The 14,499-nt window shown below is 44.1% G+C and overlaps 1 protein-coding gene across 1 annotated transcript in view; it reads right to left on the minus strand.

The window, feature by feature from the left end:
• Nucleotides 1-715: 715 nt before the first annotated feature.
• Nucleotides 716-14,499, minus strand: part of slc49a4 (solute carrier family 49 member 4) — a 43,402-nt gene continuing 29,618 nt past the window's right edge. Inside the window, exons 8-9 of the mRNA XM_072397566.1 lie at nt 12,805-12,987; nt 716-2,234 (exon numbers count right to left, since the gene is read on the minus strand). Of these exons, the coding sequence (XP_072253667.1) occupies nt 2,119-2,234; nt 12,805-12,987 (299 nt within the window). The 3' untranslated portion in view covers nt 716-2,118. The remainder of the gene's footprint in view (nt 2,235-12,804; nt 12,988-14,499) is intronic.

The raw sequence follows: 14,499 nt of genomic DNA on the forward strand, positions 1-14,499 counted from the left end.
AATTGAATTAGAATGTAAAGATGCCGTTGGTTTCTAAATCAGATCAGGATCAGATTACTTGTCATGGTCAGAAGCCTGAAAAAGTAAAGCTGGTAAAATGGTCAGACTCTTATTTTCCAGCCAGGCTGAACTCAAATTGGAGCAAATTTAGCCTCCGATGCTCTGATCTTCTTTTAAAATCAGTCTCTCATCACCAACTCAATGATGAGGTATAATAAACTGGAATTAGCTCCTTTAAAAGCTGCGGACCTAAGCATAGAAGGGTGCTATGATGCATTAATCAAACCCGATTGGTGAATTCAACGTCAGAACGTAGATGCAAAAGCTGCGGAGAAAATAAATCACTCCTGTTTTACACATTAAAGACCAGGCATCATGTGCAGATATTTCAATAGCAGCAGCCCAGAGAGGAGAGGAAACGAGCGACAAAAGGAATAAAATCATTAATAACATAATAACGGAGCAAAGGCTTCTTTCTGCACTGGAAAATATGTGCGCCGGTCATTCTGAAGGGGATCCATCATAAGCGAGGCGTGGAAATAATGGAGCCAATGCTCTGCAGCTACAGATAATAGAACCAGAACGGCCAACTATATTAGCTCACAGGATTTAATTTAAACAGCAACAATGAAGCGTAAGCGTTGAATTTGATAGTTAGGCACAGTCCCACCTGCGTCCACCTGTGAAAAAAGGCAACAAGAATGTGTCCAGTGTGAAAAGGAACATCTTTAATAACCTTCATTAGCATATCAACAAGAGGAGAACAACAACACTGTTACTCTGAAAATGTTAATTTTAATAAGGTGCTGAAAGTGTGACAACCGTGTTGACAGGACATGAACATTAATAACCGAAACCCAGAACGAGTGTGCAGCAGAACATGGCCTTTTTACAGAGTCTGCTGATAAAACAGTCACAGTGTGGAGGAGCGGGAGGCTGGACGCTCTGCTCTGGGTAATTAAGGCGACACGTCCGAGGGAAGGAGGCGACCGGTGCTTTACGAGGAGAGTAAAAAATAAAAAAAAACAAGGAGCAGCCTCCTTTAACTCCAGAGGAAACACATAAAAACAGAGAAAAACACGACATGTCAGAGAAAAACTGCAAGTGACAAACGTTTTTCTCGCTGTTATGGGGCAGCTGCAGTTTCATCAGTCGACAAATCCAGGAAAAAGGCTTCTTCCTGTTCTCTTTCCCTTAAGGTTTTTAGTCCGTTTGCACATAAAACACCTGCTGGTGCTTCGGAGGAGGAGCAGCTTGGCAATTACAACACAACTTAATCCTCCGGTCTGTGCCGTAAAACAGTTTCTCTCAGAAATCATCATCAAACATCATATTTCTTGTGAAACCGGCTGTTAACTGTGTTAGTGTTGGAACATTTGCAATAAATACTGTCAGACTGAGGAAAAGCAAACGGTTACAAAATGTACAAAACAATTTAACACAAGATTAAAAAGCAAATCTCCCAGAAAGTGACATAATTAGTAATAAATAGACTGAACGCCTGAAACGGAGCAAACGACTCTGCTTCCTCCTAATGAAACGCACAGGTGTGTCGTTGGCTGGCATCCAATCAGCAATCAGGTGGGTCATTTTTGCATAATATTCTTGGGAGGGAAGTAAAACATAATCTAAGTACCTGCCTTTCGGTGACTTTAACAGTTAAACCTCAGCGGTGAGTCAAAGCCGGCAGTTCACAGCAGGAAAAACCCTCTTTTATCCCCCAGCCTGCTGATTGGCTCCCGCCCTCATCCTTTCCTTCTTCTTTTAGGGACAGGAGTCGAGAAAAACTTTAAATATTACCAATATCTGTAACCAACAACACGCTAAAATCATTCAGAAAAGTTTGCTCACATACAAACAGAATGACAAATAAAAGGAGGTAACGACGGGCTGCGCCTCATGGCGTCGAGTCGAAAACGTACAAAGAGTAAACATCAATGTGGATTCGTTACTGGTTCTTCTCAACCGCAGTCAACCGTCGCCACGGTTACCGTTTTATATATATATATACACATTTTATAACATCCAATCTTAAAAGAGCGGGGCCTTCCCACTCGACTCCCTTTGCTCCTTTTGCTTGTGCAAGAACAGTCATTCGGTCGCCTCGGTTCGGCGCCGTCACACGGAGACGAAGACGTCCAGGTAGAGACGGTCGTAGGACTCCCTGAAGAAGAGGATGAGGACGAGGCTGAAGAGACACGAGCCGGTGAGACACCAGTTCAACCACGACAGATCTGGGACAAAGAAAAGGAAAAAGGACGTGTCAAGGTTGCATTTCAAGACTTTGGTTTCAGTTTATGCTAAAACAGTCCAGAAGTTGATCTGTTTCCAAACCTTAGAAACTGCACCAGTTAATAGGAAATTACATCTTAAAGGATCTTCTGAGAATAAACTCAGCTGCGTAGTGTCACCAGAAGGTGGCGCTACAGGCTCGGTACCAGAAAAGAAACAACAACTGTGGTGGAAAACCTGTGATTATTGTTTGCATCGTTTTAAATCGTTTCCAACACTTCATGAACCGAACAAAACAGGCTGAAAAACATCCAACTTTTCCACATCCGTAGACATTTAGTCACTTTTTACCTTTTCCATTCACATCTTCAAAGAACGTGAACAAGAAACAGTGAGTTTAACTCCACTGTTCAACTTTTTATTTAGACCGAGGTGCAGTTTATAAGTTTAAACGTGTAAAAACCACCGATAACAGACAGCCCATAACTGAGGGTGCGCCTTATAGTCAGGTGAGTCTTATATATGGGTTAAATACAGAAATGGAGCCCATAACTGAGGGTGCGCCTTATAATCAGGTGAGTCTTATATATGGGTAAAATACAGAAATGGAGCCCATAATTGAGGGTGCGCCTTATAATCAGGTGAGTCTTATATATGGGTTAAATACAGAAATGGAGCCCATAACTGAGGGTGCATCTTATAATCAGGTGAGTCTTATATATGGGTTAAATACAGAAATGGAGCCCATAACTGAGGGTGCATCTTATAATCAGGTGAGTCTTATATATGGGTTAAATACAGAAATGGAGCCCATAACTGAGGGTGCATCTTATAATCAGGTGAGTCTTATATATGGGTTAAATACAGAAATGGAGCCCATAACTGAGGGTGCATCTTATAATCAGGTGAGTCTTATATATGGGTTAAATACAGAAATGGAGCCCATAATTGAGGGTGCGCCTTATAGTCAGGTGAGTCTTATATATGGGTTAAATACAGAAATGGAGCCCATAACTGAGGGTGCACCTTATAATCAGGTGAGTCTTATATATGGGTTAAATACAGAAATGGAGCCCATAACTGAGGGTGCACCTTATAGTCAGGTGAGTCTTATATATGGGTTAAGTACAGAAATGGAGCCCATAACTGAGGGTGCACCTTATAGTCAGGTGAGTCTTATATATGGGTTAAGTACAGAAATGGAGCCCATAACTGAGGGTGCACCTTATAATCAGGTGAGTCTTATATATGTGTTAAATACAGAAATGGAGCCCATAACTGAGGGTGCGCCTTACAATCAGGTGAGTCTTATAGTGCGGAAAATACGATAAGTCACCAACATCTTTGCAGAAACCTGATCGGAGCTGGCATGAAGGAACATTGAGTGAAGATCACCAGGACTAATGGCTAATCAATAAAATTCCTGACACTCAACAGCCTTTGCTGCCTTTCGTAATGATTCTGAATAATTGAAGTTACTGGCAGAGTGCCCCATTATAATTGACCTCCTGTTGAACCTAAACAAGATGCAGAATGAGGTGCTCTGTTCTCTCAGCTTTGTTCAAGCTCCATTAACCACAGGAGAGGCTCTCACCGTCTGCACGGATGCTGAATCTGGAGCGAAGGACCTTCACTAAGACAAATAAGCTCTTCTTTTTCTTTTTCCCAAGTGAGTCACACAAAAATCCAAAAACACAAATCAATAAAAGGCCCAGCTGGTGCAAGGCTGCGGTGGCCGACCGAAAGCAGAGAAATCAGATCACACTATATCCCAGCTCATATTCAAGCTCTGCTCTCGTTTTAATATGCAAACTTTCATCAATGATCGATACATTAGAGGCGGCTGCAGCGTAGCTCCGACTTGCTGTGTCACTTCCTCCAAAAGAAGCACAAAATGTGGGTAAGAAGTGGGAAAGCAGAGGATGAACTGGGGCGAAAGCAAGGTGTGAACAGGGGCTGGGGGCTTGCAGATAGAAGACAAGACTCCTGAAGCAGCCTCATTAATCAGGACCGTGGGAGCTGGACAACAGGAGATGGATGCGGGTTAATGGAGTTGCATTTATCTGACCTGCTTTCTCCATCTAACTCTCTCCGGCTGCCTTCTGCGGGACTTGTCCACTTAAAGCTGGCGAGAGAGAGAGTGTGAGGAAGCCTGCAGAATTAAAGGAATGCTAATGAGAAGATTCGAGCTGGAGAGAAAGTGGACAACTGCTGCTCTCTGATCTACGAGCACAGATCGGGAACAAAGTTTGCAGGAAGAGTGCGAACAAACAGGAGGGGAAGTACAGAGGATGAAAGGAGAAGATGAAAGCGAATTCGATAAAAGGAGGAAGCAAACCGACACGCTGACCCTCGAAGCTGTTACCCGTTTGCCTTTCTGGTGTTTCCGTGAGCCGCCAAAGAGTCTTATACAAAAGTAAAGGGCCGGGCACTTAACACGAGGACCGTTGGCCGGGAGACAGTCGAAGAAACATTTCTATTGGTCATGGCTTCATGTTTTTGGCAGCTCAAAAGGAAGAAGGGGAGAATGTTTAGATAATTAGATAATTGGGCCCAGGCAGCTCGTAGGCTACAAATATCAGCAGTGGGGCCATGACAACCTGTTAAAGGTCACGACTGTGACAATTTATTCACAGCAGGAGAGGTTTTAACAACAAGAGAGGCTGAATAAGTCTTTTCTTTGGAAATCTAGCATGTACAGGCTTCTATAGGACATTTCAGTTGACAGCCAGGTGTCTCATTACATCATCTTTACCATAAAGACCTGCTGGAAGCAGGAATAAAATGTCTAATTGTGCTGTTGGATGGTCACGCTCACAAACTGCCAAGCAACTGCTCATTAGTGGCATAAGGAATATGTCTCTGCTTTGTTTTTGTTTGCATTTGTAACGTTGGAATCACAGAAAGTGCAATTACGGCCTGACCTGAAAATACCCTGATTTTGTGGATCCCTGCTGCCAAAACCGGTAGATGAAGACATCTCCCTTTAAGATCAGCCTGAAACTTTCCTTTCTGATAAAGCTTATAGTTATGGCTCAGGTGGGCCTGAAACATCCCATAGTTCTGCTGCTATAGGCCCAGCCTGCTGGGGGAGCTCCCATGATGCACCTCTCCTCCCTCCATGTACATATGACATCATTGCTGTCATTAACTTGTGTTTCTCTCTCTCAGCAGGTATCTCTGGCCTGGTGTTACAGTGTTTGTTGTCCCCTCTTTCCTGTCCTCTCAGCCCCAGCTGGTCCAGGCAGATGGACCCTTCCTGGTTCTGGTTCTGATGGTTTCCTCCAGTTGCTCAGGACGAGGGACCAAATCAAAGAGGTTTCATTGGTTTTCTGAGCTCGGCTTTTATTGGCTTCGTATAAACTGGACAAATTTAGATTTGATTGGATTCCTATTAATTTGATTTGTAATTGGCTGTTTCTTTAAGTGCCTTAAGATGATGTTGGTTGTGATTATTTAAATAAGACTGAACCTCTCAGATCGTTTTTCATTTCATGCTTCTAGCTTAAAAGAAAAAAGCCAAAAAAACCAGAGGAAAGAGTCTTTTTTCATCCCCTAGCTGCAGAACCAATAAACACTGCACAGCAGCAACAGAGAACAATCTGACTGATGTGCACAGCTCATGGTTTGCTGTGACGGTATGATCACATTCAGAGGTGTGAACACCAACAGTTCATCATACTAACAGCCCATTACTGCAGCTGCAGACCAACAGAGCAGCAGGTCAACAGGCATCTTATGGCCTTTATCAGTCTTAATTGAGGTCAAAGCGGCGTTCTGATTAATGACGCTTAGCTCTTTATGGCGCTGGCCTTTGAGTGAGAGGACTGGGGTCACACCTGAGGACCAGCTCGGTGTAAATCCCACCACCAGCAACTAAGATATGATCAAACGTGTGCACGTATTCAGCGGATCAACGGTTAAAGTAGCCTGTTAGCTCACATTCTCGACTGGGTCCCAAACTAAAGGAGCAGACGCTTGCATTCCTCTCAGGAGCGGCTGAGCTCGACAATGAGGAGTTGTTTGTTGTTTCCTCTTTTTGTCTTCGCTGTTTTGGAGGTTGAAGAAGTCACTCCACAAAGAAATGTTCACTGCAGAGAACACAAACTTTAGCAGGAAGAGGAAGGGAGAAAGTCTTGGTACCAAAGAGGTGCAGCAATTATTTCTCAGAAGTGAAAAATGCGCCATGCTGGAGCCCGACAACACAACTCAGCGGAAAGCTCACCACCACCCTTCAACCCTCTTCTCATCCTCCTCCTCCTTTTCTTCTTCCTCCACAGGCACTTTTTGCTTCACAACATCTCTCCGCTGCTTAGCATTCCAGCCTGTGCGCCGCGCTAAATGACACCAACACACCGCAGATGAAATTGAAAAAGAACGACGCCAGCAGCAGGTTTACGGCCCGGAGGCTCCATTCATGTTTCCGAGTCACGTGGTTCGGGGAGTTTGGGGGATTTTTTGAAATACGACAAAGTCAAGAGGCCACTTATAGCTCAGTGATCCAAAAGCAGCCTCTCACGGATATTAAAATGGACAAGGAGGTAAATTCATACACGACCTCCTGCTCTCTCAGAGAAGCAGCCATAATTCAGAATGCATAACGAGGCAGAGGGCAGCCAAAAGGAAAGCCCTAAAATGAACTGTAAACTGGAAATAGAGGGAAACCTTTACAGGCTGAAGTTGCCAATTTTCAATATCAGGAGGTTAAAGAGTTCTGAAATGACGACGCTCATGCAGAATTCATCAGTTTTGAAGGCAGAATATTATTTGCCACATCCATTATGAGACCACAGAGAGGAAATTACAGTAATGAGACAGCCCACTAGAATACTTCCAAAGGGAATTTACATAATCAAATTAATCTCAGCAGGAAAGATCTCTTCTGGAGAACAGAATGCCGATTTACAGGCAGGACAGGAGTCGTGCCCCTGTAAATGATCGGTGACAGTGGTTAAAATGACAGTTTTACTATCTAAATTGAAGGTAGAAGTGTTTCCTACAGTATTCTTTATACACTACAGTTAATTCTCTGTAAATTCAGCTAAGAAAACGTCTACATCGTACAGTGGGCCATACATACAAACTGAATCACCCATATAGTGTGCCTTGTATTCACCACCTTTGATTCTTTTTACTCTTATAACCTGTCATTTAAATGGATAGGTTTTGGTATATCAGGCCCTTTTTAACAGTTTGACTCAATTTTCTGAGTTATTGAGGTGTATGACGCAGGCTTTGGTCAAGACACCTGCTGGTTTAAGCACAGCGGCTCTATGTCTGAGCCCAGTTTTAACAACTCTCCATAAACAGGGGTGGAGTCCTCAACTCTGCCCTTTTAGAGAGGTCAGCAGTTACTCACCCTCCCCCCCACTCTCTATAGAGATACAGATAGTTACTCCGTTGATCCCAGAGGGAAATAGTTTAGCAGTTAGCTGTAAGTTAGCAGTTAGCAGTAAGTTAGCAGTTAGCTGTAAGTTAGCAGTTAGCTGTAAGTTAGCAGCAGATGCTAGCAAACAATGCTTTCCCATCAACAGTGATGGACCAAGCCGGAGATGTGCACAGCGTAACTCGTAGTAATGCATGTGAACCGTTAATTACTGCGTTTAAACATTTTGGATATATTAACCTCATTAAACAATTGTACCTGGAGACCTCCATCTTTATCAGAAACATGCAGATAATGTAACGCTAACACACCGAGAGTGAGGAGAGGACCGGTGTTGTGTTGGAAACACACCTTAAACACAGCTGCAGGTTGTCTGAGTTACAGAACGGAAACGTTCAGCTAGAAAGCTTCAGCTAACAAAGTAATGTGGGAACAATAATGTTCATCTTTCAGAAAGGAACAGCAGTAACTCCTTAGAAGTTGGTGCACGTCATCTTCATTAGCTAAGCTGTTAGCGTTAGCTGCTGCTAAAGGAGGAAATAAATCAATAAATAAACCATGAGGAGTTATTTCTCAGATGCTTCCATTTCCACCAGAAGCTGGCTTCATCCGTCCAGCAGGGTGGATGTGAGTGGGCGGGGCTTAGCAGAGGAGGCGGAGTCAACTTAAGGAGCGACGTACTTTAGAAATTAAATTCAGAACGACTCGTTAAATGTGCGTTAGGGCAGTTCACACTTTTAAACCTTAATATATGCTCCAAGAACAGGAAAAAAAAAGATTTTTCCAGAGGATTTTGATGTTTTTTCAGTCCTGACTGTAGCAATGACACCGACACTGGCTTGAAGACAAACCCCTGATAGCTGTGACAGCTAACCCTCATCCATATCTACAACTCCCTCCCAGACACATCCTGCGGATCACAACTGCCCCCAGTACAATTCCTCCTCCCCACACCCGCTCACCCAGACTGGAACCCACTCCTCAACAGGTATAAATCCCCACATTTTTTCCTGCATTGGAAGGATTTTAACTTCAGAGCTTTGATGCTGCTGCTGCTGTGAAACCCTCCAGGCGTTATTCTGTTGAGACTCGTTGGCCCATTTGTTGGTGACACGTTTGTTTCTTCCTTTGAATTCTTTACCCGAGTTTTCATCAGAAAGAATAAATGTCTTTGAGCTCCACGTTTGTTTTATATGCTAGCTCCATGTTGTTAGCTAACCTGCACTTTCTTTTCATTTGACTTTTTTCCAGATGTTTATTGTGTGTGAGAGAACTGCGACTGACTGTTTTAATCTGTCCAAAATAAGCGGCAAGTTGACAACAGTGAAGGCCTTTTTCTATGAAGTACACAACGCAACGAGAGAGTAAAAAAAAAATGCTACATGAGCTTTAGTCCAACTGTGTAAAAAGCTCAGCGTTGCAGCATTAAAACAGTTAGTGTGAAATGGAAAGAATAAAGAACCACAGCAAACCTGCAAAGAAACCACTAAACCTTCAGGCAACAAGGGCATCAATCAGAGGCAGCGAAGAGGTCAAAGGTCAAAATAAAGAAGCTCTTAAAGCAGGTACTGGTGTCTGTCCAAAGGGCCACTTTAAGCCCTATAATCCGCAAAGTTGGACGAGTGGCTGGAAAAAAAGATAAAACATGAAAATAGGTTTGGAAAACACAGACATGTGGAAAAGGTGCAGATGAGACTGAAAATGGACTTTCTGGCCATCAAAGAAAAACCTGTGAGCAAATCCCAATTAAAAAGAATATATATGATGCTAAATATAAGAGTCTCAGTCCTGTGTGGCCCACAGCATTCAGCTCAAACCTTAAAATCAATGCCTCACTCAACTGAACACTCACAACATGAAGTGCCAATTCAAGCTTTTCACATTTAGTTGAGGTTTAATCTCGACGTGCATGAAATGCTGAGGTCAGACGCCTGCAACCACGGCCGTGCTCATGATCAAACGCAATGCTCATGATTTCAATGAAGCATTGAATGTCTGAACCTTCCTCCTGTGGAGTTTAATTCTGAAATGCGTCTCGGGACGACCAACAGACAGCAGTTTATATCACGAAGTGCACGTTAATTACACCGACTGGCAGCTCCCACGGCTCTGACCTCGCGGTTTGTTGCATAACGACGTGGCCGGTGTGAATGAACAGCAGCCGGTAGGCGGCGACCCGCCACACTTTCAGAACCTGCAGCAGAAAGAAGCGTCTAACGAAAGCTTCGATGCATCATTCTCTATTTATCAAGCTCAGGGTGGGAGGAGGAGAAAAGACAAAAGCCTCCTCTCCCCACCTGTCGCAGGGATCGTCAGGATCCGTCTCGGCGCACCCACTCAGCATCTGCCTTCGATAACTCTCACACAGATCTTCAGCTACATCGTGTCGTCAATCATTGAGCGCAGCACAGATACATCATGTATTCCTCATGCGTTGGGAGCCTCTGTGAGTGCTGGCCTGCAGCACATCTACCCACACCTGGTGTATTTCTGTCTCGGCTGTTATTTAGCTGCACTGTTCCAAAGAAATCAGAATACAATATTCAAACAGCTTCATTTCTGTTTGAATTGGCCCTCAGCTCCTGTTTTAACTGTGCAGCACAGCGGTCCTCAAGTGTCTCAATCCTCTGAGCACCACCTGCTGAACGTGTTCAACCAAGTCAACAGATTACTCGGTCTTTGTCTTCCTCTGGGTCGTATCCTTCCAGCACAAACTGCTGCTGCTGACAGAATGACGGACGTTTGAAAACAGATCCTGCACCAATAATCCGGCTTCCCCGAATTACACCACCTGCAGCGGATCGAGACGGATCAAAAATGGCCGTTTACCTCGCAGGAACCTGGCAGGAACGCAATCCGAGATCAGAGCTGCTAACGAAAAACACGTTTTAGCATTTAGAATAAAACCAGTACGAGGATTCAGTGAATATTTGCCTGCTGGGAGACGTCTTTCAGGACACAAAATATGATTTTTTCCAATGTTTGCAACAGCTTTTATTACTGAAAGGTAGCAGGTCTCAGTCTGTGTCCTGATGTGGCCGAGAAGCAGGAAATCGAACCCAACTTGGGACCCCCGACAGTGAAAATAATGATGCACTTTATCTATTTAGCACTGTTCCTCCTCTACAAGATGAAATAAAACACCGTTAATTGTGTAATTAATGCCCTTTTCGCCCCTTAAATCAATGTGTAGCTGACTTCTGCAGCATTTCTCACTCAAAAGATAAACATCTTCGTCTCAAATAGGACGCAGCCTTGAAATGTTGGGATGTTAGAGGTCCCCCGAGGGCCTCGGGGCCACAAGGGAGGCAGGATCCTCGTCTGAGGCCTTCGAGCAAATGCAAAGAATCTGGCGGACGAGGATGAACATGAAGCTCATGAATATTTAAAGCTGGCTGAAAACATATCTCTTATTCACTCAAACAGCGCAGAGGAAGCCGAGCGGAGCTTTGATGTTGGGATAACTTACAAGGAATGTGAAGCCTGGTGGGCAAAGGCGACGCACACCTGCTCCAACACACACACGCCGACGTCTGAGCTCGCTTTATTTGAATTTGCTTTCCTCTGCTGAGGCTGAGAGGTGGATGAGAGGCAGGTGACATGCTGTCCCCTCTGCAGTGGGCCTTAATGACATCAAACGGTGTAATACAGCCCAGGAAAATATAATAGAAAGTTTTCTTTCTTTGTGCAGAATGTGTCAATTGCATTGGAACCAATTTCCCCCCACCCTCCATCTTTTATCTGCAGCATCTGCAAGGCTCAGAATGGATTTCTGAAAACAATGAAGCTTGTGGTTTCTGAGGTGAAAGAAACCTGCAGAGGGACAGAAAGCTTGAGAAATCTCAGCTCACTCTGCAATCGTATACGGAGAGATTTAATTCACAGGAAAACGTGTAAGTGGCCTTTTTCCAAGTAAAGAGAGCTCAGAATGTGAGTAAATACAGAAATTACAATGCTGTGTGGAAGTATTTCTTCAAATATGGTGAAGAAAACAGGAAATATGTGATTTATAAAACATGCTCAAACATAAATGTAAATAAAGTATTTAAGGTAAAAACTGTTCTCAGCAGCTTTAAAGTGAATCTCTGCTCTGAGCTCCTTTATTCTCCAACACAGCCTGAACCCTCTGAGACAAGCTTTCTGTCATTTCTTTAAGGAGTCTTCAGGAATAGTTCTCCAGGCTTCTTGAAGGACATCCCAAAGCTCTTCTTTGGATGTGGGCTGCCTTTTGTTCCGTTCTCTGTCAGATGATCCCACACTGCTTCAATAATGTTGAGGTCCGGGCTCTGGGGAGGATTCATCCCTCCATAAGACCTGTTGCCACTGATTTTCAGTCCACTTCTTGTGTCATTTGGCATAGCTCAGCCTTTTCTCCCTGTTTCCCTTCCTTAAGAACGGCTTCTTGACAGCCACCCTTCCATGGAGCCCATTTCTGATGAGGCTTGGGCCAACAGTAGATGGATCAGCTGAAGGTCCAGATGCATCTCTCAGGTCCTGTCAGGTCACAGCTGGATTTTTTCCTCTTTCTTAAGGACATCACTTTCAGATCCTGTTCATCTGCTGTAGATAGTTTTTTAGGCCTGACACGTCTTCTTTTGTCCTCCACTTGTCCAGTTTCCTCAAATGTTTTAAGGACACACTGCACACCATGCTGAGATATGCCAAGTTTTCAGCTAATAGCTCTTTGGGAATCACCTTGTTGCTGCAGAAATCCTATTTTCTGTCTGTCAAACTGTGTTTTCTTTGCTGTTTTTCATAGATGCAGCTAAAGAAATGGGAACAAATGATGTGTCTTTGTGACAAAGAGCCTAAAGATCCAGTTTAAAATGGCTTCTTTGCTAAGTTGTCTGTTCTGTGTCGACACAACACTGGTTCATCCCTTGAGTTAGGAGCCTTTTTTCTGCCTGAATGCTTCATAGCTCAGAGTTAAGGGGCTGAACAAACTGGACTGAAAATGAGTGAAGAAGCACTAAATGTCCGGAAAAAAAAAACTTTGAAAGACCTTCAGAAAGCCTGGAGAACTACTGCTCAGCACCACTTTAAAAGATTAAAGAAAGTCTGGCTGCTTGGAAGCAAAATGTAAAGACACGAGGGGCGGCTGAGGTTTGCGTGGCATCGTAGGTGCAAAAAATGAATGAACTCGTGCATTTCTGCCTTGACAAGTGATTTCAGGACTCTTGTCTTACCTGTGCAGTAAAAAGTGAGGAAGAAGAGCAGCAGGCCAGTGAACAGATTCCCCAGGAAAGTGACGACTCCACAGGTGATGCCTTCAGGGACCGGGTACACCGTCTCAATGAAGAGCTCGAAGAATATCGGTACGCTGCTGTTAATAAAAATGCCAATCAGGATGCAGGAAGTGTACAGGATGGCTGTGAAAGGACAAAACAAACATAAGTTAAAAGCAGTTTAAATTGGGCACTTCTGCAGAAACAGGCTTTCACATCCCATGTGAGCACCTCTTTAAAAACGAGGCCCGATGGTCAGAGTTATGAACCGCAGCAGCGGTGATTTATTCCACCTTGCACCACTTCGACTCTGCCGTTTGTTTTCAGCCGCACTGAAACCTATGATGAACCTTCATCCCGAAACATTTCATTTGGAACGCCGGCCCTTAAGGTGGCAATTTACCAGAAATAAAACCGAAACACTGTAGGCGTCTCGCCACGAAGCGGCGAGCTTTCCAACCCAATTCCACCTACACCTTGACCCGGTCTGCAGTGACACACAGTTAGGTCCAATTTGTCAGTTTTGCCACTTGAAAAGTGTTTTTCTGGTTTACTTTATAACTCGTATGTCGTGTGCTCTGTTTTCAGAACCGGTTGGTTTGAGGTGACAGGCGCCAATAGAAGGCGTGATAACGAGGACCGGGTGGAGTTTTTCTCCAACGATCCTTTACTCCATCAGAAAAGTCTTTTAAAGGGAACCCGACTGTGAGGACTAATAGGCATAAATATGCTTTAATGTTTGCTTTACGCTAGAATGTGTTTCAGCAGCGAGAAAAACCACAATAACGCCGCATTGGGTGTCATTTTCAATGTCATTTTCAATCCAAGGGGAACCGGGGGAGCGATAAGAAGAGGAGAAAGGAGGGAGAAGTTGCTTGTGGACGTGTGTTCTCGCCACTTCTATCAGATATATTTGATGCATTTAGCCGACCTAAGCTGATGAAAGAGCTCGCAGGAGCTGCCGGTTATGGACTGAGACTAAATCCAGATGCAGAGCCTTCAGTTTTATTCCTTAAACAGACAAACCGCCCTCAGGAAACCAGTGAAGTTGATAGATAAATGTGTCAGCGGCCCGCTCCTGCAGATGCAGCCTCTGATGGCGAACCATCGACCACGACCACGCAGGAGTCATCCTCCCTGCTTACGTCTCTCAGGTTCAAACTGAAAAGGCTGCAGCGGTGCAACGCTGTGACATCACTACCCAGACAGGACTGTGAACAACTACAAGTGCAAATACTTTTTCCAATTTTTGAAATCCCGAACTCTTGAGTTTTCCATTTGCAGAAACGCCTGATATGCAGCCCTTCTTCTCACTCTGCATGAGGACGGTCTTCCTCCCGGTCTGGCAGGAAGTGCAACAAAAACATTTTGATTGCCTCGCCACAGCAATTCAATTTCCATTTATTTTTTCAATATATGTCTGGCTTTAGTTTGCTCCAACACTTGGCATTAGGCTTCGCCTCATTTCACGGATTCTACAACATATTAAAATAAAATTTCTTATTCTTTTGCCAAAACGCACAGGTGCCCAAATGGTAAACAGCTGGTCTCATCTGCTCCCCAGACATGAGGAGACTGCCGCCGCATTCATTTGTCTGCATTCCTGGGCTGAACTAAAAGTTTCTCTGTGACATTTTTAGTCAGAATAACAACTCC

The sequence above is a fragment of the Leuresthes tenuis genome, unplaced genomic scaffold (assembly GCF_036924035.1).
Source record: "Leuresthes tenuis unplaced genomic scaffold, fLeuTen1.0.hap1 SCAF_12, whole genome shotgun sequence".
Classification (NCBI taxonomy): domain Eukaryota; kingdom Metazoa; phylum Chordata; class Actinopteri; order Atheriniformes; family Atherinopsidae; genus Leuresthes; species Leuresthes tenuis.